Source organism: Hippopotamus amphibius, chromosome 2 (assembly GCF_030028045.1).
Source record: "Hippopotamus amphibius kiboko isolate mHipAmp2 chromosome 2, mHipAmp2.hap2, whole genome shotgun sequence".
NCBI classification, from domain to species: domain Eukaryota; kingdom Metazoa; phylum Chordata; class Mammalia; order Artiodactyla; family Hippopotamidae; genus Hippopotamus; species Hippopotamus amphibius.
The window spans coordinates 166,713,831-166,741,171 of record NC_080187.1 but is presented as its reverse complement, the minus strand read 5'-3'; the positions used below and the strand labels follow the sequence as shown (position 1 = coordinate 166,741,171).

At 37.3% G+C, this 27,341-nt stretch overlaps 1 protein-coding gene across 1 annotated transcript in view; it reads right to left on the bottom strand.

The window, feature by feature from the left end:
• Positions 1-27,341, bottom strand: part of PRKD1 (protein kinase D1) — a 313,425-nt gene that overhangs the window by 3,418 nt on the left and 282,666 nt on the right. The window contains exons 14-16 of the mRNA XM_057722272.1: positions 25,022-25,183; positions 24,369-24,467; positions 23,172-23,439 (exon numbers count right to left, since the gene is read on the bottom strand). Of these exons, the coding sequence (XP_057578255.1) occupies positions 23,172-23,439; positions 24,369-24,467; positions 25,022-25,183 (529 nt within the window). The remainder of the gene's footprint in view (positions 1-23,171; positions 23,440-24,368; positions 24,468-25,021; positions 25,184-27,341) is intronic.

The following is a 27,341-nucleotide window of genomic DNA, read 5'->3' as shown; positions in this document are numbered from 1 at the left end:
AAGCTCAGCAAGCCAGTGACAAGCACCTCCAAGAGAAAATAGTTTAGGACCTAAGGAGAGAATTAGAGGGAATGTGTGTGTGTACATACATATGTGTGTGTATCTGTGTATATATAAATACATTTCGTGACTCCTGGTAGCAGAAAACCGAAATAATTAACTATTAAATGTTGGACACTGTAGTTAAATGTTGGGAATCTGGTGTTAGTGAGGCAATAGGTCCACTGTTAGTGTTTCAGAGTTCCATTCCACTGGTCACTGTTTATGGAACTCCCAAAACATCATTTTCATTAATCAAGTCTCATACAACCCAGCATTAAATGTACCATCCAAAATACCTTTCACTAAGCTTATTTTTAAAAAGAGATTCTAGTATTTTTTTTTTACAATGTTCTCTTTATTGGCCATGTCCATCACATGTATGTATCATTCATCTGTTTATTCACCAAACATTCCTTAAGGAACTACCATTGGGAATGACACTGGGAACAAAAAAGTTAATGATAAAGCCCTGAAAAGCTCCCAATCTATTTGCAAAGGCAAAGTATGCACCCACGCGTGTATGAACACTCACACACAGACACACACATACATAAAATGACAAAATGCACCATTTAAAATCTCTGACCTCTAATTAATACCTTACTAAAAAAACAATGTTTTCTTCAGCACTTCTGAAACATAACTAGCTAGGGTCCTAGTGACTAACTGCGGTGGTCCCATCTATTTCGTATGTCAACGGTGTTGCATGATACCAGTGACAAGAGTTCTTGTCTCCTATGTTGTGCCCAAAGTTGTCTTTTTATAACTTTCCCACATTAATCCTATTTATGTTCTAGATGCAATGAAGAATTTCACTATTCTACGTGACAGCTCTTCAAGTTTTGGGGACAGTGATTTGCCTTAACCTCACCCTCCGCGGTTCCCTCAGCCTTCGCAGTCTGCCTGTGCACCCTTATTTTTATGTTCACTAGCTGTTTTTCAATGTTCCTGTTCACAATGGACTGGAATTTTCCTCACAATTAACTGCCAGCTTGATGTGTACACACAGGTATTATTCATATAGGCTAAGATGGAAGGTTTTCCTTTTTAAAAAAATTTCACGTTCATATTCTTAGGTAGTCCTCGTAACAAACATATGCAAGTAGTTATTATTTTAATCTCTATTTTATATAAAAGGAAAAGCTGAAACTTCAAAAGGTCATATAACTGGGTCAAATTCAGACAGTTTCCAGGTAACACCTGAGGTTGAAACCCAGGTGGCTCCAAAGCCCAAGCTCTTAAATACTATGACATCCAGTAGCCACTCATACCATTAACTCACTAGTATTAACTCAAAATAATGTCAAAACCTAATGAAATTTAGAAATTTTCCAATAATGAATATTAAATTCTTCTTAGTCATGTTTCTACCATACTTTTACGTACATGAATGCCTGGATCAATCGATCGATCTATCTTTGTGACTTTAGCTCAACACTGCAGCATTCAAAGACAATTATTATGAATGTGATATGATACTCTCCTATCAAAGGGACCAGTACCCTAGCTTTCCACCATTTCCAAACTGAAAAGCCTATCTGCTATGTATTAATCAAATTACTAGGAACCTTTTTTCAGGATAAAGCTTAAACATAGGACTTGATGACTCTATGATAGATTACACACCCAACTGCCATGCCTATTAATTATTTTTTGAACACACTCATAAATGAGCAATGTTTCCTCCTAGGAGTATCCCATTCAGTCCACATGTTATCATCTTCTCCAAAGGCTACTGTGGGAGATTTTTTTCCTAATGTTTTATTATAGTTAAGAAACATCAGTCCTTGGAATTACTCATTCTACCAATCTGGCAACCCCATTGAAAAAGAATGCAATTATTCTGGAGCAATAGATTCTAAGTAAACTAATATTGATCAGTGTTGGTTTTTAGTCATTTCCTTCTCAGTACCAGGATTTGTTTGCTAAATGTTTGCAAACTACTCATTTAGTCATTCATTCTAGGATTTTGACAAGCACAGATATTAAGTCTCTTCTTGAATGATTACAGAATCCATTCTTTCCCCCTTTTAGAAATTCAGAAAACTCTAGCCTGTCTTAAGTATTCTGGGATCTCTCATTTTATCCATGACTTACTAATATAATTACCCACAATGGCTCTAGGAGCACCTCTGTTAGCTTCTTCAATACGTAGTAAGTCCTGTTCTGAACATCAGCCATAGTTTATAGCTGTCATGGAGTGTCCTCTTGTGACACCACCTATCCCTCCCCCTCCCCCCAGGTACTAGCTTCCAGCTGAGACTGCTATAGGTAACCTTCAAAGATCCAAATTAAGGGAAGAAGGAAGCCAACAGCAAAGGAGCCAAAAAGACTAGTAAATCTGCCCTAGCTACAGCAGTCCCAAAAGAGAATCAACAATCAGAAAATATTCCAAATGAGATCTCAACTCCAGTTCCAACATTCAAATCAAGACTTGGAATTCTGACCTTGAGGGAATTTGACAGGGCTTGCTTTTGAAAGGTCAGGGTGGGTGGGGGCGGAGAAGGAGAGATGATGGGAAAGACAGATACAAAATTGGGCCATTCTGTGAATTTCTTCCAAAAACAAAGCACAGGAGAAAGGGACCGTGGTCTCACTGTGGGAAATAGGAAGGAAGGGGACTGCAAAGCAGAATGGGACGTCAGAAGGAAAGGTGACACGCTGGCATGTCAGCTGAATAGGATACTAGCGCCCAAGGTGGAAGGCTAGAAGGATGCAGAAACTCCAGGTTCCCCGGAGCACCAGGAAGATATGGAGCCCCATGACAAAGAGATACTTGGGGAAGTAGAGAATGCCTTAAATTCCTGGTACCCTGTATAGCATATAAATATATAGCAGATACAGCAAAAAGTACATATCCCAATACCTGCCTTTCATGTTGCTACACAGTGCTGGATTCTCCACTGCTTGGGGCAATAAGCAGATGTAATTTTAAACAGCTGTTGTTGTGCCTAGGGCCAAAGCTGTGCAGGAAAATCCTCTGTTCTCTTGAGTTATATTTTTTGTTTCACACCCTCCTTCCCTTATTCTCTCAATGTGAAGACCCGTTTCCTCTCAAAAGAAAACAGGAACAAAAGAGCAAAATAGGCAGTGGCTATTTTGCTTCTCTTTGCAGTAAATATGATGTCAACTTTTTCAGAGAGCGGTAGGATTATTTTCTGTTTATACCTGCCCATTTACTCTGAGAGGCAGTCTCTCTAGTATTGTTCTGAGAGTTCTATTCTCTTATTCACCCTAAAACTCAATCCCTTCCTTCCATATTTTTAATAAACTGTCTTAAGTCCGCGCTCTCTGAACACCTCAAATAGCTACTCTGGGCCAATATGAGATATCGCTCCTTTTTCTTTCTTACTGGAAAATTTTAAACAATTGTATGGTTCAGGTTATTTTTGTTGTTGTTGTTTTTAAGAACTTTTATTGAGATACAGTTAACATACAATAAACTGCATATATTTAGAGTGTACAATTTGGTATCCCAATTTCCCAATTCATTCCCCGCCCCCAACCCTCCCCGCTTTCCCCACTTGGTGTCCATATGTTTGTTCTCTACATCTGTGTCTCTATTTCCGCCTTGTAAACTGGTTTATTTGTACCATTTTTCTATGTTCTGCATATGTGTTAATATACGATATTTGTTTTTCTGACTCACTTCACTCTGTATGACAGTCACTAGGTCCATCTATGTCTCTACAAATGTCCCAGTTTCATTCCTTTTTACAGCTGAGTAATATTCCATTGTATATATGCACCACATCTTCTTTATCCATTCATCTCTTGATGGAAATTTAGGTTGCTTCCACGTCCTGGCTATTGTAAATAGTGCTGCCATAAACATTGGAGTGCATGTGTCTTTTTGAATTATGGTGTTCTCTGGGTATATGCCCAGTAGGGGGATTGCTGGGTCATATGGTAGTTCTATTTCTGGTTTTGCAAGGAACCTCCATACTGTTTTCCATAGTGGTTGTATCAATTTACATTTCCACCAACAATGCAAGAGTGTTCCCTTTTCTTCACACCCTCTCCAGTATTTACTGTTTGTAGCTTTTCTGATGATGCCCATTCTCACCAGTGTGAGGTGATACCTCATTGTCGTTTTGATTTGCATTTCTCTAATAATTAGTGATGTTGAGCAGCTTTTCATGTGCCTCTTGGCCATCTGTATGTCTTCTTTGGAGAAATGTCTATTTAGGTCTTCTGCCCATTTTTTGAATGGGTTGTTTGTTTTTTTGATATTGAGCTGGATGAACTGTTTATATATTTTGGAGATTAATCCTTTGTCTGTTGATTCATTTGCAAATATTTTCTCCCATTCTGACGGTTGTCTTTTCATCTTGCTTACAGTTTCCTTTGCTGTGCAGAAGCTTTGAAGTTTCATTAGGTCCCGCTTATTTATTTTTGTTTTTATTTCTGTTACTCTAGGGAGTGGATTAAAAGATCTTGCTGTGATTTATGTCGAAGAGTGTTCTTCCTATGTTTTCCTCTGGAAATTTTATAGTGTCTGGCCTTACATTTAGGTCTTTAATCCATTTTGAGTTTAGTTTTGTGTATGGTGTTAGGAAGTGTTCTAATTTCATTCTTTTACACGTAGCTGTCCAGTTTTCCCAGCACCACTTATTGAAGAGGCTGCCTTTTCTCCATTGTATATCCTTGGCTCCACTGTCATAGATTAGTTGACCATAGTTTTCCTCTGGGCTTTCTATCCTGTTCCATGGATCTATATTTCTGTTTTTGTGCCAGTACCATACTGTCTTGATCACTGTAGCCTTGTAATACAGTTTGAAGTCAGGAAGCCTGATTCCACTAACTCTGTTTTTCCTTCTCAAGATTGCTTTGGCTATCCGGGGTCTTTTGCGTTTCCATACAAATCGTAAAATTTCTTGTTCTAGTTCTGTGAAAAATGCCATTGGTAATGTGATAGGGATTGCATTGAATCTGTAAATTGCTTTGGGTAGTATAGTCATTTTCACAATATTGATTCTTCCAATCCAGGAACATGGTATACTTCCCCATCTGTTTGTATCGTCTTTGATTTCTTTCGTTAGTGTCATAGTTTTCTGAGTACAGGTCTTTCACCTCCTTGGTATTCCTAGGTATTTTACTCTTTTTGTTGCAATGGTGAATGGGATTGTTTCCTTAATTTCTCTTTCTGATCTTTCATTGTTAGTGTATAGAAATGCAAGAGATTTCTGTGTGTTAATTTTGTATCCTGAAACTTTACTAAATTCATTGATTAGCTCAAGTACTTTTGTGGTGGCATCTTTAGGATTTTCTGTGTATAATATCATGTCATCTGCAAACAGTGACAGTTTTACTTCTTTTCCAATTTGGATTCCTTTTATTTCTTTTTTTCTCTGATTGCTGTGGCAAGGATTTCCAAAACTATGTTGAATAGTAGTGGCGAGAGTGGACATCCTTGTCTTGTTCCTGATCTTAGAGGGAATGCTTTCAGTTTTTCACCACTGAGAATGATGTTTGCTGTGGGTTTGTCATATGTGGCCTTTATTATGTTGAGGTAGGTTCCCATGCCCACCTTCTGGAGTTTTTAATCATAAATGCATGTTGAATTTTGTCAAAAGCTTTTTATGCATCTATTGAGATGATCATGTGGTTTTTATCCTTCAATTTGTTAATATGGTATATCACATTGATTGACTTGTGTATATTGAAGAATCCTTGCATTTCAGGGATAAACCCCACTTGATCATGGTGTATGATCCTTTTAATATGTTGCTAGATTCTGTTGGCAAATATTTTGTTGAAAATTTTTGCATCTGAATTCATCAGTGATATTGGCCTGTAATTTTCTTTTTTGTAGTATCTTTGTCTGGTTTTGGTATCAGGGTGATGGTGGCCTCATAAAATGAGTTTGGGAGTGTTCCCTCCTCTGCAATGTTTTGGAAGAGCTTGAGAAGGATGGGCGTTAGCTCTTCTCTAAATGTTTGATAAAATTCACCTATGAATCCATCTGGTCCTGGACTTTTGTTTGTTGGGAGATTTTTAATCACAGTTTCAATTTCATTACTCGTGACTGGTCTGTTCCTAATTTCTATGTCTTCCTGATTCAGTCTTGGAAAGTTAATCCTTTCTAAGAATCCGTCCATTTCATCCAGGTTGTCCATTTTATTAGCCTATAGTTGCTTGTAGTAGTCTCTTATGGTTCTTTTTATTTCTGTGGTGTCCATTGAAACTTCTCCTGTTTCATTTCTAATTTTATTGATTTGAGTCCTCTCCCTCTTTTTCTTGAGGAGTCTTGCTAGAGGTTTATCAATTTCATTTATCTTCTCAAAGAACCAGCTTTTAGTTTTATTGATTTTTGCTGTTGTTTTCTTTGTTTCTATTTCATTTATTTCTGCTCTGATCTTTATGATTTCTCTCCATCTACTCACTTTGGGTTTTGTTTGCTCTTCTTTCTCTAGTTTATTTAGGTGTAAGATTAGATTGTTTATTTGGGATTTTTCTTGTTTCTTGAGGTAGGACTGTATTGCTATAAACTTCCCTCTTAGAACTGCCTTTGCTGCATCCCATAGGATTTGGATTGTTGTGTTTTCATTGTATTTATCTCTAGGTATTTTTTGATTTCCTCTTTGATTTCTTCAGTGATCTCTTGGTTATTTAGTAGCATATTGTTTAGCATCCATGTGTTTGTGTTTTTCACAGTTTCTTTCCTGTAATTAATTTCTAATCTCATAGCATTGTGGTCAGAAAAGATGCTTGATATGATTTCAATTTTCTTAAATTTACCAAGGCTTGATTTATGACCCAAAATGTGATCTATCCTGGAGAATGTCCCGTGTGCACTTGAGAAGAACGTGTAATCTGCTGTTTTTGGATGTAATGTCCTATAGATATTGATTAAATCCAGCTGATTTATTCTGTCATTTAAAGCTTGTGTTTCCTTATTAATTTTCTGTCCATTGGTGTAAGTGGGGTGTTAATGTCCCCCACTATGATTGTGTTACTGTCGATTTCCTCTTGCATAGTTGTTAGCATTTGCCTTATGTATTGAGGTACTCCTATATTGGGTGTATATATATTTATAATTATCTCTTCTTGGATTGATCCCTTGATCTTTATGTTGTGTCCTTTCTTGTCTTTCATAACATTTTTTATTTTGAAGTCTATTTTATCTGATATGAGTATTGCTACTCCAGCTTTCTTTTGATTTCCATTTGCATGGTATATCTTTCTCTATCCCCACACTTTCAGTCTGTATGTGTCCCTAGATCTAAAGTGGGTCTCTTGTAGACAGCATATATATGGGTCTTGTTTTTGTATCCATTCAGCCAGTCTGTGTCTTTTGGTTGGTGCATTTAGTCCATTTATATTCAGGTAATTATTGATATGTATGTTCCTATTACCATTTTCTTAATTTTTTGTTTTTGTAGGTCCTTTTCTTCTCTTCTGTTTCCCACTTAGAGAAGTTCCTTTAGCATTTATTGTAGGGCTGGTTTGGTGGTGCTGAATTCTCTTAGCTGTTGCTTGTCTGGAAAGCTTTTGATTTCTCCATCAAATCTGAATGAGATCCTTGCTGGGTAGAGTATTCTTGGTTGTAGGTTCTTCCCTTTCATTACTTTAAATATATCATGCCACTCCCTTCTGGCTTGTAGAGTTTCTGCTGAGAAATCAGCTGTTAACCTGATGGGAGTTCCCTTGTATGTTATTTGTCGTTTTTCCCTTGTTGCTTTTAATAACATTTCTCTGTCTTTAATTTTTGTCAGTTTGACTACTATATGTCTTGGTGTGTTTCTCCTTGGGTTTATCCTGCCTGGGACTCTCTGCACTTCCTGGACTTGGGTGGCTGTTTCCTCTCCCATGCCAGGGAAGTTTTCAACTATAATCTCTTTCAATATTTTCTTGGGTCCTTTCTCTCTCTCTTCTCCTCCTGAGACCCCTATAATGTGAATGTTGGTGTGTTTAACATTGTCCCAGAGGTCTCTTAGGCTGTCTTCAGTTCTTTTCATTCCTTTTTCTTTATTCTTTTCCACATCAGTGATTATCACCATTCTGTTTTCCAGGTCCCTTATTTGCCTTTCTGCCTCAGTGAATCTGCTATTGGTTCCTTCTAATGTATTTTTTATTTCAGTTATTGTGTTGCATATCTCTGTTTGTTTGCTCTTCAATTCTTCTCAGTCATTGGTAAACTTTTCTTGCAACTTTTTGATCTTTGCATCCAGTCTTTTTTCAGAGTCCTGGATCATCTTCGCCATCATTGTTCTGAATTCTTTTTCTGGAAGGGTGCCTATCTCCTCATCATTTAGTTGTTTTTCTGGGGTTTTATCTTGTTCCTTCATCTGGTACAAAGTCTTTTGCCTTTTCATTTTCTTTGTCTTTCTGTGGCTGTGGTTTTCAGTTCCACAAGATGAAATACTGCTGATACTGCTTGATACTGCTGTCTGCCCTCTTGTGGAGGAAGCTATCTAGGAGGCTTGTGCATGCTTCCTGATGGGAGGGACTCGGTTCAGGTTTTTATTTCAAAGAATCTCCTATCTCTCATAAGCAGAGGGTTTTGTGCTTTTTAAAATGTCTCTAGCCATGGATTCATATTAATGTTTCTTATAAATTAAAACAAGAGCAAAGAAAATCTGTTTTATGATGCCTACTGTTTCTTTTTTGCTATAAGAAATTCTTGGCTTACACAGTTACTTTTCCCCTCACTTCCTGTACAGCAATTTCTCTTGCTGACCCATAGCTGAGAGACTGAAATGGCAGGAAAGCGCAGAGAACATTTTATCAAGTGTTCCTTTTTTTTTTTCTTTTACCAGAATGGGACTTTCAGCAGATGCTGGGACAGCTAAAGTTATGTGTAGCCTGTTTGCCAGGTGCATAAGCATATCTGAACAAAAACAAAATTAAATGGTATACACAGGTGCTGAGGGCTTTATGTTTTAACACGAAAAGAAATGCTCCATCAGTGTTAATTGTATGGATTCTATTTCCTTAGGGGGTGAAAATTCAGAATCATCTTTGAAATTGTGTAAACTATATTGCAGTCATTACCCATCTCAAAGCAAATACCATGTGTATGGAGAATAGGTTCCGAGTATGTAGAAGTGACACTGGCATTTGTCATGGCTATGGCTAAACAAAACGGCATCCAAAGCTTGGAGAAAATCCTACAAAAAGAATGGAACTAGACATAATTAAAGACATAATGGGTCCCTCAGGTCACACATCTCAGTCATCTTCCACTTTCCATCTTTTTTCTTTCTTTTTTCTTTTTTTTTGGCCATGCCATGAGGCTTTTAGGATCTCAGTTCCCTGACCAGGGATGGAACCCAGACCCCTGCAGTGAAAGCACCAAGTCTTAATCCCTGGACTGCCAGGGAATTCCCCCATTTCCCATCTTTTATTTTTAGTACTTGCCTGTCTCCCCATTCTCCCCAATAGATTTTAGTTCCCTTTAGGTCCCACAGATTGTGTATTCATTTTTGCAGAATTTCATAAATATTTAAAATAAAGTTCATTATTTAATGTATTGGGGAAATGCTTGCTAAAGAGCATTTGGTAGATTGAATACATTAATTAGAAATTTAAATAGCCATGTTCTCATCTCAAACTATATCCACATTATGTGCATATAGTTTGTATATTTTGGCTAAAAATACTCCTCTCCTGGGTGGAAGGACATCTCACCTCCACAGATCACAGGATCAATGACTTCCATCAGAAAATCAGAATAATGCTGAGAGGATCTGCAATACAGATCATGTTTATTTTACAATGTTTATTTGACACAAGAGAAATTATCTGTGAAACCCTGGGACTGACCTGTTTTCTCCGGACAAGGTAGTTTAGAAAAAATTGTTTTTTCCATACTGTCTTCTGTACAGCTGCAAATTATTACTGAGGTACAAATTTTCAAATCAGAAACCAGATCAGAACTACCACTCTAGTGATGGAGTCATCTACTGTTACCACTGAGCTCCTTGTTTTCTTTTTTCCTTTTCCATTCTGCCTCACTGCCTGTAGGCTCAAGTACTTCTCCCTTTGGCTTGCTTCATGCTGATGGTAAGTTGTGTGTTTATTTAAAAAATCGTTTTGCAACCCTTCACATTCCAGCTCTCAACCCAGCAAGCTGTTGCCCAGCAACACTAACTAGGACGCTCCTCTCAGGGGCTGAAACCAGAGGCTGCTGGCACCAAACAAGGCCGCTGGAAATCTTCATCTCACTCGTTCCTGAGTCAATTACCGCAATCCCATGAAGTGCAAGACCTTCAGAGACTCAAGCCAGGTCTTTCCTTTCCCAGTTCTTTCCTCAGTAGAAAGTTATTCTATCATTGGGTACTCCTTTGCTTTACATTCAATTTAATTTCCTCCCAAAGGCTAGAAAGACAGTCTTGGAAATCATGAATTGTTTAAACACAGCATACAGCAGCCCACAAACTGATGCCAAATTGATTCAAAATTTAAAGTCTAAATTAAAATATATTTCTATTATTTTAATGAAGTTTGGGGTAAGTTTGTTTTTTTCATTTTCACTTTGGAGAGACTGGGTTTTTTTTGTTTTTTTTTAAATAAACATTTATTTATTGTCTTTGTTGGGTCTTCATTGCTGCACACAGGCTTTCTCTAGCTGTGGTGAGCGGAGTGACTCTTCGTTGCGGTATGCTGGCTTCTCATTGTGTGGCTTCTCTTGTTGCAAAGCATGAGTTCTAGGGGCGGGCGCTTCGGTAGCTGTGGCACATGGGCTCAATAGTTGTGGCTTGCAGGCTCTACAGCACAGGCTCAGTAGTTGTGGTGCATGGGCTTAGTTGCTCCAAGGCATGTGTGATCTTGCTGGACCAGGGATCGAATCCATGTCCCCTACATTGGGAGGTGGATTCTTAACCACTGCACCACCAGGGAAGTCCCTTCTGTTGTTTTTTAATGCTGATACTCAAGCCACAGGTCAAGTGAAAAATCTTTAGGGGAGGGGCCTCCAGGTGTTGGTAGTTTTAGAAGCACCTCAGGTGTTTCTAATATGTGCACCTATGGCTGAGAATGGCTGTGCTATGCAGTGCTTCTCAGACTTTTACATGCATACGAATAATCCAGGGATCTTAAACTGAAGATGCTGATTAGGTAGGTCTGGGGTGGAACCTGAGAGTCCCTGGTGGAGCCTTAGACCACATTTTGAATAGCAAGGGACTAGGGGTATGAGAACACTGAAAGTAGTTAGTAACTGGTTTAATATTGCCCAAAGGTCCCGGCAGTCGATGGATATAAACATAGAGAAAGGTATCTGCCCTCAGCCCCATCGTGTTCAGTATTCTGGAACGCATAAATATTGAAGACAACAGAAAGGTTTCAGGATAGCTTCTACTCAGAGGATGCCCACAGGAAGAGCAGACAAGTTGGATTACACAAATAAGTTTCAAACTAACTATATACATACATAGACGTACTGGTAAGATAACATTTAAAGGGAACAAATGAAACAGAGTCCTCTGTTTAGCTCTCCCATCCCCGCCCAAGAGAAACCAAAAGCAACCCAGTCTAAGTAGAGAACTTAAAATGTGGCTTAAACAACACATACGAAGAAAATTCAGAGTTCTAAATGCACAGTAAACTCAACATGAGTCTACATCTTATCCATAAATCAAGTGTTATCTTATGCCATGTTAAAAGAAATGAGTTCTTTATAATGAAGGAATGGTGGAGTCACGTTATTCTCAGGCTCACGGACCCTTGAGTCAGAACAGTGTTGAGGTTTGGTTTAAAAAGAACATAAAGAGGGAGTGTTTGGACCAGAGTGAACAGGAGGTTAAAGGAAAAACTGCCCAGAAGACAAGACTTGGGTGACATGACAGCTGTTTTCAAACCTCTGAGATGAGCCCTTATTTGGAAAAAGGATTGGGTTTCTTCCTACTAGTGGGTAAAAGCCCAGAGCCATTTTGTTCACTGTGCTAGGCTCAAACTGAGAAAAAACAGGGCTCCTCACGAAACTGTGTATTTTCTATTACTGTAGCAACGTAAGAGTATTCTAAATAATTGCTCACTGCATTGGTATTGTGGAGCAGTATAGGGGTTAAGACATGATTTTTAACATTCTGTACTTTGAAATATTATTCTGTGTTGTTTTTGTGGAAGAAAGCTAACTTACAGAATATTTAATGTTTGTTGCTCCTATATCCTGACATCTCCAATATATTTAGATGTCACATTTCAACTCAACTAGGATATACATTCAGAAGTGAAATTTTATTTGTATAATTGGGACATATAGGAAACATTTCAATTTGGAGCACAAATAAACAGCCAATTTTTGAACACTTATAATACTGATATTCTTGCCAAAACTTCTTCAGATCAGTTTCTCTCTATAAATTATCATTTGTTAGAAAAAAATTTCCTTAATCATATTTTATTTGCGATCAAATGGTTCCCTTCCTGGTAGAACACCTTTTCAGATATTAACTCAATTGTATTTCAAAATATGTTATGTGTGGATATGTATATGTTTATATATATGTTTATATACATATCCACACATACATATATTTAAAAATTCACTCTACTAAGTAGATATTATTTAAACCATTGTGTGCCTTTGGCTCATAATTTTAAAATTCCTTAATACTGAACAAAAAAGCATACTTTTTCAAAAAAATTAAAAGTAATTCTAGAATTTCAAATAGAGATTGTTTAAAATGTTAAAACCCAGTGGCAGTTATGACCCACATCATTCACTTTAGCTTATCAATCACGATCGCATCTCATGGCACCCAGTCAAGCATTTTTAAGGACTTCACTGCCTAGGCCCCTCGCACCTCCTCTGTGCTGTTATGTCTGACAGTGGTGCTAATATGTTGACAAATCAATCTATTCGTTAATATTCAGCAGGCTTGCTGGATTTGCAAGCCTCATAAACTGTTACAAACACAGTTTAATTTTTAAATGACAATTGTCTTTCTTTTGTTTCCCATACCATTGGATTTCTGGGTCTCATCTACCCGAGGCTTATTTTCAATGGGGTTATTTTTTGTTTTGAACAATATGTAGTGAAAGAGGGACCTACAGCTGGTTCCTTTTCATGGCAAAGTGCTACTTCCAACTTAAGTGTTTAGTGTTCTGGAACACTGTTGGATTTTGAAAACATACCATGTGGTAATGGTGCTAGGCTTTTATTTCGCTTTGCTTTGTGTTTGTACTGGCCGTATTTTTCATCTCCAATTTCTGGGGGAAAAACACACTTGTGACCAATTTTATTTGAATTTACCACATTGAATGGTAAAAAAATGCTTTTAAAATAAAATTTAGTGGGATATTATTATATTCTATGCCTTGGGATGCCACATATTCTGCACTGAACATAAATGTCAGCGAAGGATGGAGACCAAATGGAAGAATAAACTACAGCTGTGCTTATCAGGGGCAAGAAGCAGCAGAAATACTACCATTGAGACTGTTGGAATGCACAGTGCAAAAAACCTGTGTCACGGGTGCACCATCACAAGTTAATAATTTTGAACTAAAAACAAGCTATAGGGTTAATACAAGGGCATTTCCTTTTTTTGTTTCTTCCTTTTCACATATTTCAAAGCTTCATGTCTGGTCTTAATTCTTGATTATACCAACTAACCATGTGACTCTGAAGCTGAGCAGCGACAACACAGCAGGTGAGTTGAGAACAGGTGCTTCTTTAGACTTCACCTGCGAGCACAGAAAATGATCTCTGTCTGCAGGGGTCGCGGGCTCGTTGTGAGACAATTTCCGAGGCTGCCTCTGTGTTGATTACTGACTGCTTGCCCCCTAATGGCATGTAAAGGAATATCAAAACTCAGAAGGAAAAAATAGTAATTTATCTGGTGATCGTCATAGTCTATTACTAACCTTCCTCAAATTTACCGTGTGTCTCTAATTGAACACATCAATTCAATTTGATGATGGAAATGTACTTTTACTCTCAGAGAGGCTTTCCCATCACTGCAGGTTTGTCATCATTCTCCTAGTAAGATGACTTGCACTGAAGCAAATGATATTTCACCTTATTAGCTATACAAACCACCTCACATGGTTACCTGTGTCATCTCCCCTCTTCTTCTAAGAATAAACTCTTGGGTAAACAATGCTGTATTAAAAAGTCATTTATAAAACAAAATAATTTAAGATGTGTTAGGATCTTGATCACCTGAAGAAATGTAGAAAAAGAATTCATTTGACTTTCCTTCGTGTGGGCAAAGATAGGTTTAGAGATTTAAGACTATGTCTTCTTCACCTGCTCAGTCACTATGCAAGGATTGGTATTATAGAAAAGGAAATATAACCCTCTAGCTCTTCAGTAATATTTGCATATGAAATAGTATATATATATATGTATGTGTATATATAGATCGATAGATCTAGATACATAGATACAGTTTGTATATTTAACATGATAGACAACTTTTAGACCAGGTATGGAAGAATTTTAGTCACACAAAAGGTTGTATTCCACTTATCCCTGGAATTTCTTGCATTTTTGTTCATTATTACTATTTTTGACAAAAGTGTCATATGCACCTGGTAAAAGATCTAAATCAATCAGTAAGAAGAGTTCAAACTGAAAGATAAAACCTCATATCTCATTATTAAACCTCTTTTAACTATGTAAAATTTTTCTTCTGATTACCTCTACACCTTTAAAAAAATTATGTGCAGTATCATTTATGCTGGATTCACTGACTGGAAGCTCTTCAGGGTGTGGATTAGTGCCAGTCTGTGAAATGTTTATCAGTTTATAACGAGATAAGTATAGAAAGTGAGACGAAGTCTTTGGAAACTTTCACAGCATTTTGACATTGCTGTCACATTTTTATTCTATTTCACAAAGTACTGATCCATATGTTTGGAAATTAAATTAAAACAAAACTGGTCCTTCATCACACAGTTTGAGAAGAATCACCTTGAAAACAAAACAAAACATCGATTCCCTTCCATTAAGGACAATAAATCATTTCATTTCTGTTTTTTCTACCTTATTGTCCTCCTTCACTCAATTAATTTAGTTACATTAAATTAATGTACTGGCTACTGCTGTAATTTAGAACAGTGCCTGGTGCACAATATAGGATATATATATATACACACACACACATATGTATATATACATATATATGTGTATATATGTGTGACATTTATTCAAAAGGATTAACTCTATGATTAAATCATATATTAAATCATGCATGTGAATGTATAGGGTTGGCCAGAAAGTTCGTTCAAGTTTTTCTGTACAATCTTACAGGAAAACCCAAACCAACTTTTTGGCCAACCCAATACATAAGCCAATCCACTCACCTCAGCAGAATCCGATATGAACTCTGCGGAAGTTACAGCTCTGACAGCTCCCTTCACCTCTTCTCTGTCTTCCCTTCCAGTGTGGAAGAATTTTCATTATTTACACATTCTTTTGCGTAATTATAATGAAGTCAGATATGCTTGGTCTGCTTGATCTAAAGGTTTACTATAATTTAAAATTAATAAGCAATATGTAGAATAATTTCTATATAACTATTATGAACTATAGGATTATAACTCATACCCCCTATAGTCTATAACCTATAACCCTACAACCTGTAGTATCAAATTTCTACACCTATGCCCAACTCAAAGGAGAATTTTCAAGTGTTGAAAGGATTCTCTTTTCCTACATTCCCTTCATTGCTCAAAAGCATGACACAAGTTAGCAGCTTCTTTATTACACATAACTTTATTACACAACTTTTTACATTTCCTGGATTTATTTTTCTTCTTTCATCTTGACATAGGAAGCTTGTCAAGAAACTTTTTCTTACTATTTTTTCCTTAGTATCTTCATGGAAGTCTATATTGAAATACATTCAACATTTGGAACAAACTACATTTCCTGATATTAAATATCTGATAAAGAAAATGATGTGGATATGAAAAAATGTTACGAATGAGGGGAACTTTTAATTTATCTAAATTTGAATATTGGAAATTTTTTCTTAGAGTACTGTAGCTTTCAGGTCTTTCAGGGCATCAGGGCTCTTGAGCAGTGTTTTAGAACGTGCGCTCCATGGACTTCTTACATTCTCAGAGCAAGATGGCATTTTATGGGGGTGGAGTCTGGGAATCTCCATTATTAACTAGCTCCTCTGGTTAACCGTTGGCATGCCAAAGTTAAAAAATGTCTGCTATAGACTTAGAACTAGACAATTACAGGTAGTTTAAAATGAGCCATAATCAAGGAGGTTCTTTGGCAAAATTATTAGTAATCCCCTACCTTGCAAATACTCCTGTGTTCTGACTATTAGCTAGTTTTTCTATTTCTTGTTTCTAAGCTCTACATCCCTGGCACCTATTTCTTAAGTTATAGATTGAGTCTTGCTTCCAATTTTCTGGTTTTTTTGGCCATGTCCATCCAGGATTCACCTTTATTACGTACCAGATGTGACAAACATGGGGGACAGCCTGGCCTACCTCTTGTTCTTTTGGAATTTCTAAAAATGCAAGGAAAGAAAGGGAATATTGGTACATGATCAAGTAAGGTGCAATTCTCCTTAGTTTCACCTGATTATCTAAAAAATGTTTCAGTGATAATGGGCTGTCCTTTCCATTAGATGAAGTAAATCTGGCTTATCAAGTAACTATTTGAAAATAGGAGAACAAGTCCTTTCATGGAACTGAGAAAGGTCATAGCCATCCTATGTGCTGAAGACTAAGCTTAACCTAGTATGAGATAAGGCTGGAGGTGAGAGCGAGGCCATGTCTAATTATTGATAGGCAGCAATGGACAAACTAGATGTCAAGTGGTCATCAGACAGTCAGGATGAAATGCAACAAGGTTAACACACAACACTGCCTTAGAATGAACTGAAATGTTCTCAAACTCCTCCCTTCCCATGATTACCTAAAATCTCCTCTTGTGCAATTATTTGTAATCATATGATTCATTCTGGAATGTTTTATTGTATATATGCATTCTTATTTAATTATATTTGTATAGCTATATATAATTTATATAAGTATTTAGTTATATATATATAACTGTAATTAAATATATGCATTTAGTTACATATATAATTGTATAATTATATGTGTAAATTATAATTATATGTGTATCAAACTAAATATATATACACAGATAGATCGACTGATCATGTAAAGTGATTGGAAATAGAAAGTGTTCAATACATTTAAGGTAATTTAGTTATGTCAATCACTGTGCTAACCACTTCCCAGTGTAATTTCATCTAATACTTAACCCAGTGAGTTAGTAATTAGTGTCACTTAATTTCAGACAAGAAAACTGAGACCTGAGAGAGAATAAGTAACTTGGATGAGGTCACCAAGATGCTGAGTGGAAGAGTTCTCAGCTCAGGTCTTTATCACAAATGATTCTGTTTCCCTGTCTTTTTAAACACTATTAAAAATTGTGTTGCGGGACTTCCCTGGTGGTCCAGTGGTTAAGACTCCATGCTCCCAATGCAAGGGGCGCGGGTTTGATCCCTGATCAGGGAACTAAGATCCCATATGCTGCATGGGGCATGGCCAAAAAAAAAGAAAAAGAAAAAAAAAAAAAAAAAAAAGAGGACTTCCTAGGTGGCGCAGTGGTTAAGAATCCGCCTGCCAATGCAGGGGACACAGGTTCAATTCCTGCCCCAGGAAGATACCACATGCTGCGGAGCAATGAAGCCTGTGGGCCACAACTACTGAGCCTGTGCTCTAGAGCCCGTGAGCCACAACTATTGAGCCCATGTGCCACAACTACTGAAGCCCACGCGCCTAGAGCCCGTGCTGCACAACAAGAGAAGCCACGGCAATGAGAAGCCCAAGCACTACAACAAAGAGTAGCCCCCGCTCTCTGCAACTAGAGAAAGCCTGTGTGCAGCAACGAACACCCAACACGGCCAATAAAATAAATAAATAAATTAATTAATTAAAAAAAAAGATTTTAAAAAGAAAAAAGGAAAAAGAAAAAATCATGTTGCTACACTTGCTCTAAGCGAGTGTAAGCATATTAAAAATTTAATGTGACAGCATGGCTAAATCCATTAGAAGTATAATCAAGTAGTTATAAATGCAGTAGGTTAAAGCACCTACCTTGGAACAGTCTGAAAGGATTTGCACCCTAGCCCCACCCAGGGAAGCCACTTAACCCTCTACGTCTGCACTACCTCATCTTTAATATGGAAACAACTATAGTATCTACTCAAAGGTTGGGGACAATTAAATAAGTTCATATAGGTGAAGTGTGTAAAGTAGTGCTTGGCTACAGTGCAAATGTTATAGAAGATTAGTGATTCCTATTTTTTTCTTTCAAAATTTAATTAATTTTACTATTACCATTTTACCTGTAACATTTGCTAAGTTATATTTTCCTCAAATTTTTTCTCATTTTTCAAATCATGCTTTAATTCACAAAAAAAAAATCTATTTTTATAATGGAAATCTGTTGATGCTTTTGTGTTTGTTTTTAGCCTAGTAACTTTTCCCTGCAGGAACTTCCTCTCTTCAACCTGGAGGGGCTCTCTAACATCTACAGGGCCAATTAGAGCCAGGTTCCTGCAGTGACAATGTGATAGTTTCCAGGGTATTATGGGATTTAAGCACAGCCAATCAGTGCCCTTTCAGAGACTCCATGGCTACTGAGAGATAATTTTGGCCCATTCTGAGTCATGTACAATGGGTAGCATGTAACCCTGGAGCTGCTGGGAGATGACTTTGCACCACATGAAAAGTCCACCTGAGAAGGAGGTCATCATAAAGGAAAGCAGAGGTGAGAGATGGAGAAATGTGACACCTGAACTATAGGATCCAGATGAATGGGGTTCACCTTCTGGACTTCCCCAGTTGTGAGTCAATAAATTATCTCTTAAGTTAGAGATAAGTTTCTATTATTTGCACACATGACTCCTGATTAACTCACTGATAAATTATTAGTAAGCATATCTCTATAATGCCAGTACTCAACTTATTATATTAAAATAGCATAAATAATTAATGAGTTTAAAATATTCCCTATAGGTTCCTAAATATCAACACATTAGAAACAAGCAACAATGGTGTGCAACAATGTATGCTCTAAAGAATGGAGAGGAATGATTTCAAGTTCAAGCCTTACCCCTGTGTGACCTTAGGCAACTCATTTAACCTTTCTGGTTTCTCTCTAAGACAGAGACTAAAACAAGTTACTTATTAGAGAACTGCTGTAAGGATCAAATGGCACAATGACTGCTCAAGCACTCATTCTCATTCTGACACATTTACGTATGCTACAAAGACCTTACAACCTTTCTTTTATCTCTTGCTTTTTAATGCCAAGAAAAAGAAGTACAACAAACAATATGTCTGAAGAACAGTTGGGATACGTGCACATCAGTTTGCATATAATTTCTAAAAGTATACAGTCAATTCTTGGTTCCCCGCCAGAGCAAGTGCTTAGCTTCGTGTTCTGCTATCCTTTTCCTAGATCCAAATCCTTGGCTCACCCCACACCTGCATTCTATAGATGTCTTTCACATCCTTTATCTCTTTCAGTCTCTATTACAACTTCATTATATGGGCAGGAATCATTAACTGGTTTTATAGATAAGAAACCGAAGCTCAAAGAAGGTAAGGGAGGGCTAATTAGAATGGCAGGAAGTACACCATCACAAACTGCTTCACTGCTGATCCTTACCTTTGATTTAGAGTCACTGAGGTGCCTAGATTTTTACTTCCTTGCATCTGGATTTTTGGTGGTTCTGGTGTGGCTTACAGTATCCTGAGACTGAAAATTCACTAATTTCAATTGTGACCACCTTTGTCCGATACTAGTTTGCTTGTGTATTCATCAGATTCTACATGCTTAAAATTATTTGGTACTGGCCCCATGATAATATCGAATCAGAAAATTATCTGCTCCCAATAAGACAGTGGAATAGAATCTGGGCCAGTAATTATTTTTGTAACACCTCAGCTAATATAATGACATAATTTAACTAGCTTTTCTTTATATTCAATAACACTTCTGGTTCCTACACCAGCAAGTAGGTAACTCATTTGCTATCAGAGCTTCAGTTAGCAAATAGTACAACTCCTGTGCCTCAAAGGCAAGGATGACCTAGAAAAAGATACTGAGGAGAGAGGCAAGTTAATTCCTAAGCTGATACTTGAGTCATTTAGAAGAAGGAGATGCTACCTGAGCTGGTTTCCACATCACTTTGAGTGGCAGGAAATTTTTAGTGCTTAGACATATCTATAGCCACGTAAAATGTGTTCTTTCTAGTCAAATATTATCCCATGTAATTCCCCCTTTGTGAAATGCTGTATCTCTTCCTTTTCATTCTTTAGTGACTGGCCTAAGTTCCATCTCCTCTGAAAATGCAATTCTGACTAGTCAAATCCACAGTGATTCTTCCTCCTCTGAATTTGGAGACCTGATATTATACCAAGCTAACAAGTCAAAGAAATAAATGATCATTTTCTCAAGATCATATAACTCATCTCCCCCAACAAACTTTCAAGTTCTTTGAAGGACATTTTATATTTTATATTTATTATTTTATATTTTAAATCATATTATTTATGCATGTATACTGTGGTTTCCCAACAAGAATTTCTTGAGCTATTGATATCTATGCCTCTGGTTTCTATTACTAGTGACAATTAAACATTTATAATCTATAGCTTCTATCTACATAGAAGGCCAGCATATTTCCAGGACACCAGAGAGTGGGCATCATTTGTTCCACTACTTCAAGAAAAAGTACTCTACTACTCCAAGAAAAATTTTAATGTGAAGGCTGTTTTCCTAATGTCCTATTCCTGCATAACAGGAAAATGTCTGACTGGCTTCAGAGATATTTCAGATTTGCACTGTGGTAACAACATCAAGTTATTTTACTGGATTTCTAAATTACAGATATCAAACATAACGGTTAACTGTATTTAAAGGTAATGTTCCCTGACAATGTCAGGTCACATGGTCATTTGATAATTCTCTCCTTTCTGCCTCTCAGATGAAAAAAAGAATTACACTTCTCTTTTTGCCTCTGTTGAATTATCCTAAATATTTCATTAGTCCTTTGGCTACACAGTAGTTCTTTTGAAGGTCACAGATTTCTTTAAAATATATCAACCTAGCGATGATTTACAGCTAATTAAATGATGTTAAAGGTTGTTGCCAAAATCAAAACTACAATAAGGTTTCACCTCACACCAATCAGAAGGGCCATCATCAAAAAGTCTACAAATAATAAATGCTGGAGAGGGTGTGGAGAAAAGGAAATGATCCTACATTGTTGGTGGGGATGTAAATTGGTACAGCCACTAAAGAAAACAGTATGAAGGTTCCTCAAAATACTAAATATAGAGCTACCATATGATCCAGCAATCCCACTCCTAGGCATTTACCCAGACAAAACTATAATTCAAAAAGACACATGCACCCGTTCATTCACAGCAGCACAATTTACAATAGCCAAGACATGGAAGCAGCCTAAATGTCTACCGACAGATAAATGGATAAAGAAAATGTGGTACATACATGCTATGGAACATTACTCAGCCATCAAAAACAATGCAATAATGCCATTTGCAGCAACATGGATGGACCTAGAGATTATCATACTAAGTGAAGTACCAGACAGAGAAAGAAGATTTATATGTTGATTTGTATAATATTCTAAAATATTATACAAATCAACATATCTATGAAACAAAAACAGGCTCACAGATATAGAGAACAGACTTGTGGTTGCCAAGGTCAAGGGGAGGGAAGGAATGGGTGTCTGAGATTATCAGATGCAAACTATCATACATAGGATGGATAAACAACAAGGTCCTACTGTAGAGCACAGGGAACTATATTCAATATCCTATGACAAACCATAATGGAAAATAATATGAAAAAGAATATATATATACACATATATAATGTATATATGTACGTATAACTGAGCCACTTTGCTGTACAGAAGAAATGAACACAGCATTGTAAATCAATTATACTTCAATAAAATTTAAAAAAAAAAGGTTGTTGCCAATAGTAACTCAAAGCTCTGATAATGGATGGATCATGTCATCTAGTATGAATGCAGTCTAAAAACTGCAAGTAGTCTATAGATGCTCTTTTCCAATTTCTGCACCACCACGTGCAATAACAGGTATCAAATAGATGTTGATCTATGAATGTATCTGCCTCTTTAAGTGGTGAAAACTCTCAACAAACATAGAACTAAATGCTGCCTGAAAACTAAAAAGGAAGCAGGACTAGTCATTAAAGAATGCATGCTCAGATCGTCTGGATATAAATTCCGGCTCTGCCAATTACTAGCTTCGTGATTTTGGTGGGTGGTTCACTTCTTTTGACTCAGTGTTCTTACTTGAAATACAGATATAATAGTAAAACCTATCTTCAGGGTTTTTTTTTTTTTTTGTGAGAATTAAATAAACTCCAAAGCATGTTCATGAGAAACGCCTCTCTGAAGCATGCAGTGAGCCATTTTCTCTGCCCTGACTGCCCCACCACTTCTGTTAAAACTATCTACGGCTCTTCCTTTAATAAGGAAACATTTATAAAGAAGAATATAATTTTAAATAATGCAACACTGCCAAAGCAATCTATCCCAAAATATCATCAGAGATACATATAAGAAATTTTACATAAAGGTTATCTAACACTGAACAAATAGAAATAACCTAAAAATATAATAGCAGGGAATATGTATAAAATACTATACATTCTCTAATGTCACATAAAAGAAAACAGTATACAAAAACCTGGCATACTAACACATGTAATAATGATAATTAAAATATCAATATCATACGGTTCTTGTGTCCATAAAGAGTTAAAAGTGCTTAATACAGAAATAGGCATATAGTAAATAAAAGATTACTGTTAGTAAAGATCAAGTATTACCATTATATCAATCTGTAAATATTTATAAGTTCTAAGGAAATATACCAAATATTAACAGTTTCTCTTTATTTACCTTTTAATGTGCATTTCTCAGTTTCTCTGTAATATATACACGTTTTATCAGTAGACATTTTGTCTCCATTTCTTTCACTTCTCAATCCACCTCAATCAATTTGTGCCCCTACTCTAGTGGGTCATGTGCACAGAGCACGCATCAATTAAAAAACTCACAACTCAATTAATAACATGACTCGAACACTTAATGATTAAATCATTACCACTTTTGAATGGCAGAGGTTACCTTCGTGAGAGATTTCCTTCCAGGGATTCGGTGGATACATGAACGCTGCATTCTGGATTTGGTCGTGGATGTCCTCGTCTTCATTAAATGGGAATGTGCCACTCAGGCTTACGTAGATGATGACCCCGACAGACCACATGTCTAGAGAGCGGTTATAGCCCTTGTTCCTCAGAACCTCAGGAGCCAGGTAAGCTGGGGTCCCCACCACTGACCTCCGGAAAGACTTCTCTCCAATGATCCGGGCAAAACCAAAATCACAAAGTTTCACCTGTTGATAATAATGGTTTGGAGATACGGCAAGGTCACAAATTGTGTGTCTATGTGCATCTTAGTCCACATCCACTAAAAAAACAACTATAATACTTTACATGTGTTGTATGGATTTCTCATGGTAGAAGTAATAGCTATTTTCCATTTTATGCACTTGAAGACAGCGGTTTAGGTAATGATACAAAAGTATGTTTTTATTCATGAAAATATCATCTAAACATCCTCCCTTCCTCCTCCCTAAAACCGAGAAATAAATGTGAAAATATGTATATACAGAAGTGGGTAATATTGTTTGATAAGGCAGGCAAACATCATGCAAAGCGATGAATTTAACTCAAGGGCTTATAAATAAATAAGCCAGGGACACATCATGCCATCCACAATAATCCTCAAAATTAGCCCTGCAGGGACACCTAGCCAGGACCTGAGGATATCAGGGAGGCAAGGCAGAACAGCCACCTTGCTCAGGTCACTTCAGACACAAGAGTCTCTGGGAGGAGACTCAGTTGTTTTGCATCCTCTGAGTTGAGGAAAAGAAGAAACTTTTTTCCTTGTTCCCTGAGAACAACACTGAACTGCAATATCTTGCCTAACATTAGAGATCTGGTAGCATCCCTGGGATTCTTAGGTGTCTCCCTCGCAGGCCAGTGCCCCTGGCCTTGACTAGTGCTGCCAGTTCTCCAGGACATCCACAGGTCATAAGGAGAAGGAGAATGAGAGGCTCGGTTATTATTAAGGCATGCTGAACTGAGATGCTGAACGACAAAGCTGCAGTCCCCGCAATATAAGAAAGTAACAAATGGATGAAAACAGACCGGTGCAACTTGAAGCAAAAAAAGGTCTTGAGGAGAAAGGATGACAGAATGCTGCGGGGGAGCCAGTGATGCTGTCTGCTGGCTTTTTGCTGAGAGAGGCTTTCATACTCGCCTGAGGGAAAGGATCGGCTGACGCTAGCAACACATTTTCCGGTTTGAGGTCACAGTGAACAATATTTTTAAAGTGTAGATGCCGCAAAGCCACAAGTATCTGTAAAGGAGAAAATCATCAAAAGCATTTTATTCTAGTCTAAAAGTTTACTTCAAAATGTTTTCTACTAGGATGTAAATTTAAAGGGTCAAGAGAAAACACAAAAGGAACAGTTAAGGTTCGTTATGTTCCAGACCCCAAAATGAGCTAGATTAACATAGCAGGTTTCTAAGGGAACTTTAATGGAAAAAAGTATCATATTATGGTATCCATATAGCAACCAAAATGGGTATAGATAAAAGAATTCAATGATATCTAATAAGGATATACATTCTTGAATATTTTCAAAGAATCAGGACTCAGCCACTGTGCATTTTAAAATTTCATGAGTAATTTTAATACATGGACCTGCACACACATTACTCATTTCGAACGTATCTTGAATTCTGGATACTACAGGTGAAAATTAGAGAATACAATAAGCCATTGCAACTTTTTTAGTGTAGTTTAGACTTTGGAGGGAGGGACTAAATAACAAGGTTAGAAAGCTCTAGTTAAACAGCAATAACATTTGATATTAAATATTATCTTTTTTTCTGACTCTGATTTCTTACCTGAGTAATTAAAAACTTCGTTATGTGCTCTGGCAACCTGCCCTTTTCACTTGACAAGATCATCTCCAGCATGTCTCCATGGAGTTTTTCCATAACAACAAACACTCTTTCAGGCGTCTCAAACATACACTCCAAATTTACAACACCAGGGTGATGAAGGTTCTATTAAAGATAAATAAAGCACTTGAAGAAAATGAGTTTTTTGATATTGTTTGGCAAGCTCAATGATTATCCAAAACTGTTCAAGCTTAAAGCTATGGAGAAACCCACACTTAAGATTTTTAACACCTCTAAATTCCACATGTGCTGCCTTACATTTTTGAAATTCTAATGTCTCCAGAAAATACATCTTTACTTTCTGTGCATAGTGAAATTTTTTTTTATGCTACAAATCCAAGTTCCAGCACAGTGAATTGCTAATTAGGTTTTAATTAGAATACCATATTGAGAAATCTGTAATTTCTTAGGATCATGTCCAATATTAAGCATACTGTCCTAAATAAGTTTACTAGGCCATCTCTACACACTTGGTAGAAATTCAGCGTAGACAAGAGGAAGTACATTCATGGAGTGCATCTGACCGCACTGATGAAGCACATTAGCCAAAACCTTTTGGAACTGCTCTGCTCTTGGAGGCTGCTCTAGTTTGCTACAGAAGCTCTTATACAGAGTAAAGATCCCTATGAACACAGAAAAAAAATTATTACTGAGCCCCTGTTTTGTTCAAGACATCATGCTATGTGGTAGTGCTGCATGGTTCTCAAGCACTCAATAAATATTTCCACAATAAAGTAATGGCCAATAATGATAGGCTGCATTTGCCCTGACATGTTAATTGTCACACACGTCAAGTAAAATTACTCTTAACATTAGATGGGTCTTTGTAACGATGCTTAAGTCTGAATGTTGGTCCGTGGTCATCAACAAAAGCCTTTGATTACTTGACCTTTATTATTTTTTTCTGCACACAACAAAAAATCTGAACATTAAAAGAAATTATATTCCACTTATATATCAATGAAAACCAGGAAAAAAAAAACTATGAATGAAAAGTACCAAAAGAATAAAACAGGGATTAACTTAAATGTGCTAACAGCTGAACAGAGAGAAGAAACTGGATCCTTTATTCTAGGAAAAAAAAGCTCAGTGAGCGATAAAATAAAGCATAAAATGCAAATTTCACAAATTATTGGAAACCTGAAATGGCTCAGTCTTCAGACCTCACAGACGGATACTGGGTGATGAGCAGTAGAGGGGATGTGGCTAAATCTGCACGGTCATCGTCCTCCCTGCTTCTCATCGGCACAGAGAGCCTGGCATCGATTCCATACAGAGCCACACTGTAGCTCCCATGATGATAACCTGCCTCTCAGGGTGCCCTTCCACTATTTTGGCAATTTTTAAATTAATTAATTAACTTATTGGCTGCGTTGGGTCTTCGTTGCTGCACACTGGCTTTCTCTAGTTGCTGTGAGCAGGGGCTATTCTTCATTGCGGTGTGCGGGCTCCTCATTGTAGTGGCTTCTCTTGTTGCAGAGCACGGGTTATGTTGGCAATTTTGATCTCTGCCTTAAGATCCACCTTTTTTTTTCTGACTCTGATAGGACTTCCTGATGCTGAGGCCTTGGTGCCCAATCATGCAATATCACGTGCTCATGGAACAGCGAGGTTCTAAATGTGATCTGAGAGATGCCTGCACGTCTATCCAACAGCCTCTCACCTCTCCAGGGCTGGAGTGATTGTTCCTGAAACCACCGTACTGTTAACTTATCAAATCTGGCTACTTCAGATAGACTAGGCCCCTGGAGTTATTCTTTCCTGGTCAGAGCTGAAGCACATGCAACGACAGTGGGATTGACAAAGCTCACACTGCCACTACTCTTATTTCGTGCTGACTGCCTGCAAATAGGACCAGATAGCTGGTTGCCTTTGACCACCGCGGGAGTGCCAGATCCTTAGGTGGGAGACTCTAATTAGTGACTCCATACATCTGCTCAATATGCAGTATGGAAGACCAGTGATAGCATCGTTCATACCTGAACCTGTGTCCAGGCTGTCTCATTTCCTTTTTTTTATATCCCCTTCCCTGATAGAGGAGCCACACCAGTTGGACAGACCACCAGCCTCTGGTTACCCAGGCATCTCAGCTGTCCTCTTTTAAAGCAATGATCACAGCAGAAGCTTTAAAGATGACATTAGAGTTCTGCCTGCGTTATAAATCTCCTGGGATAAGTCAACTATGAGATGTGATAAGTACACCTTCCTCTTCTGAGCATCTTCTTAACTGATTCTTTTTTCTATTTACTCTAACTTTAAGCAC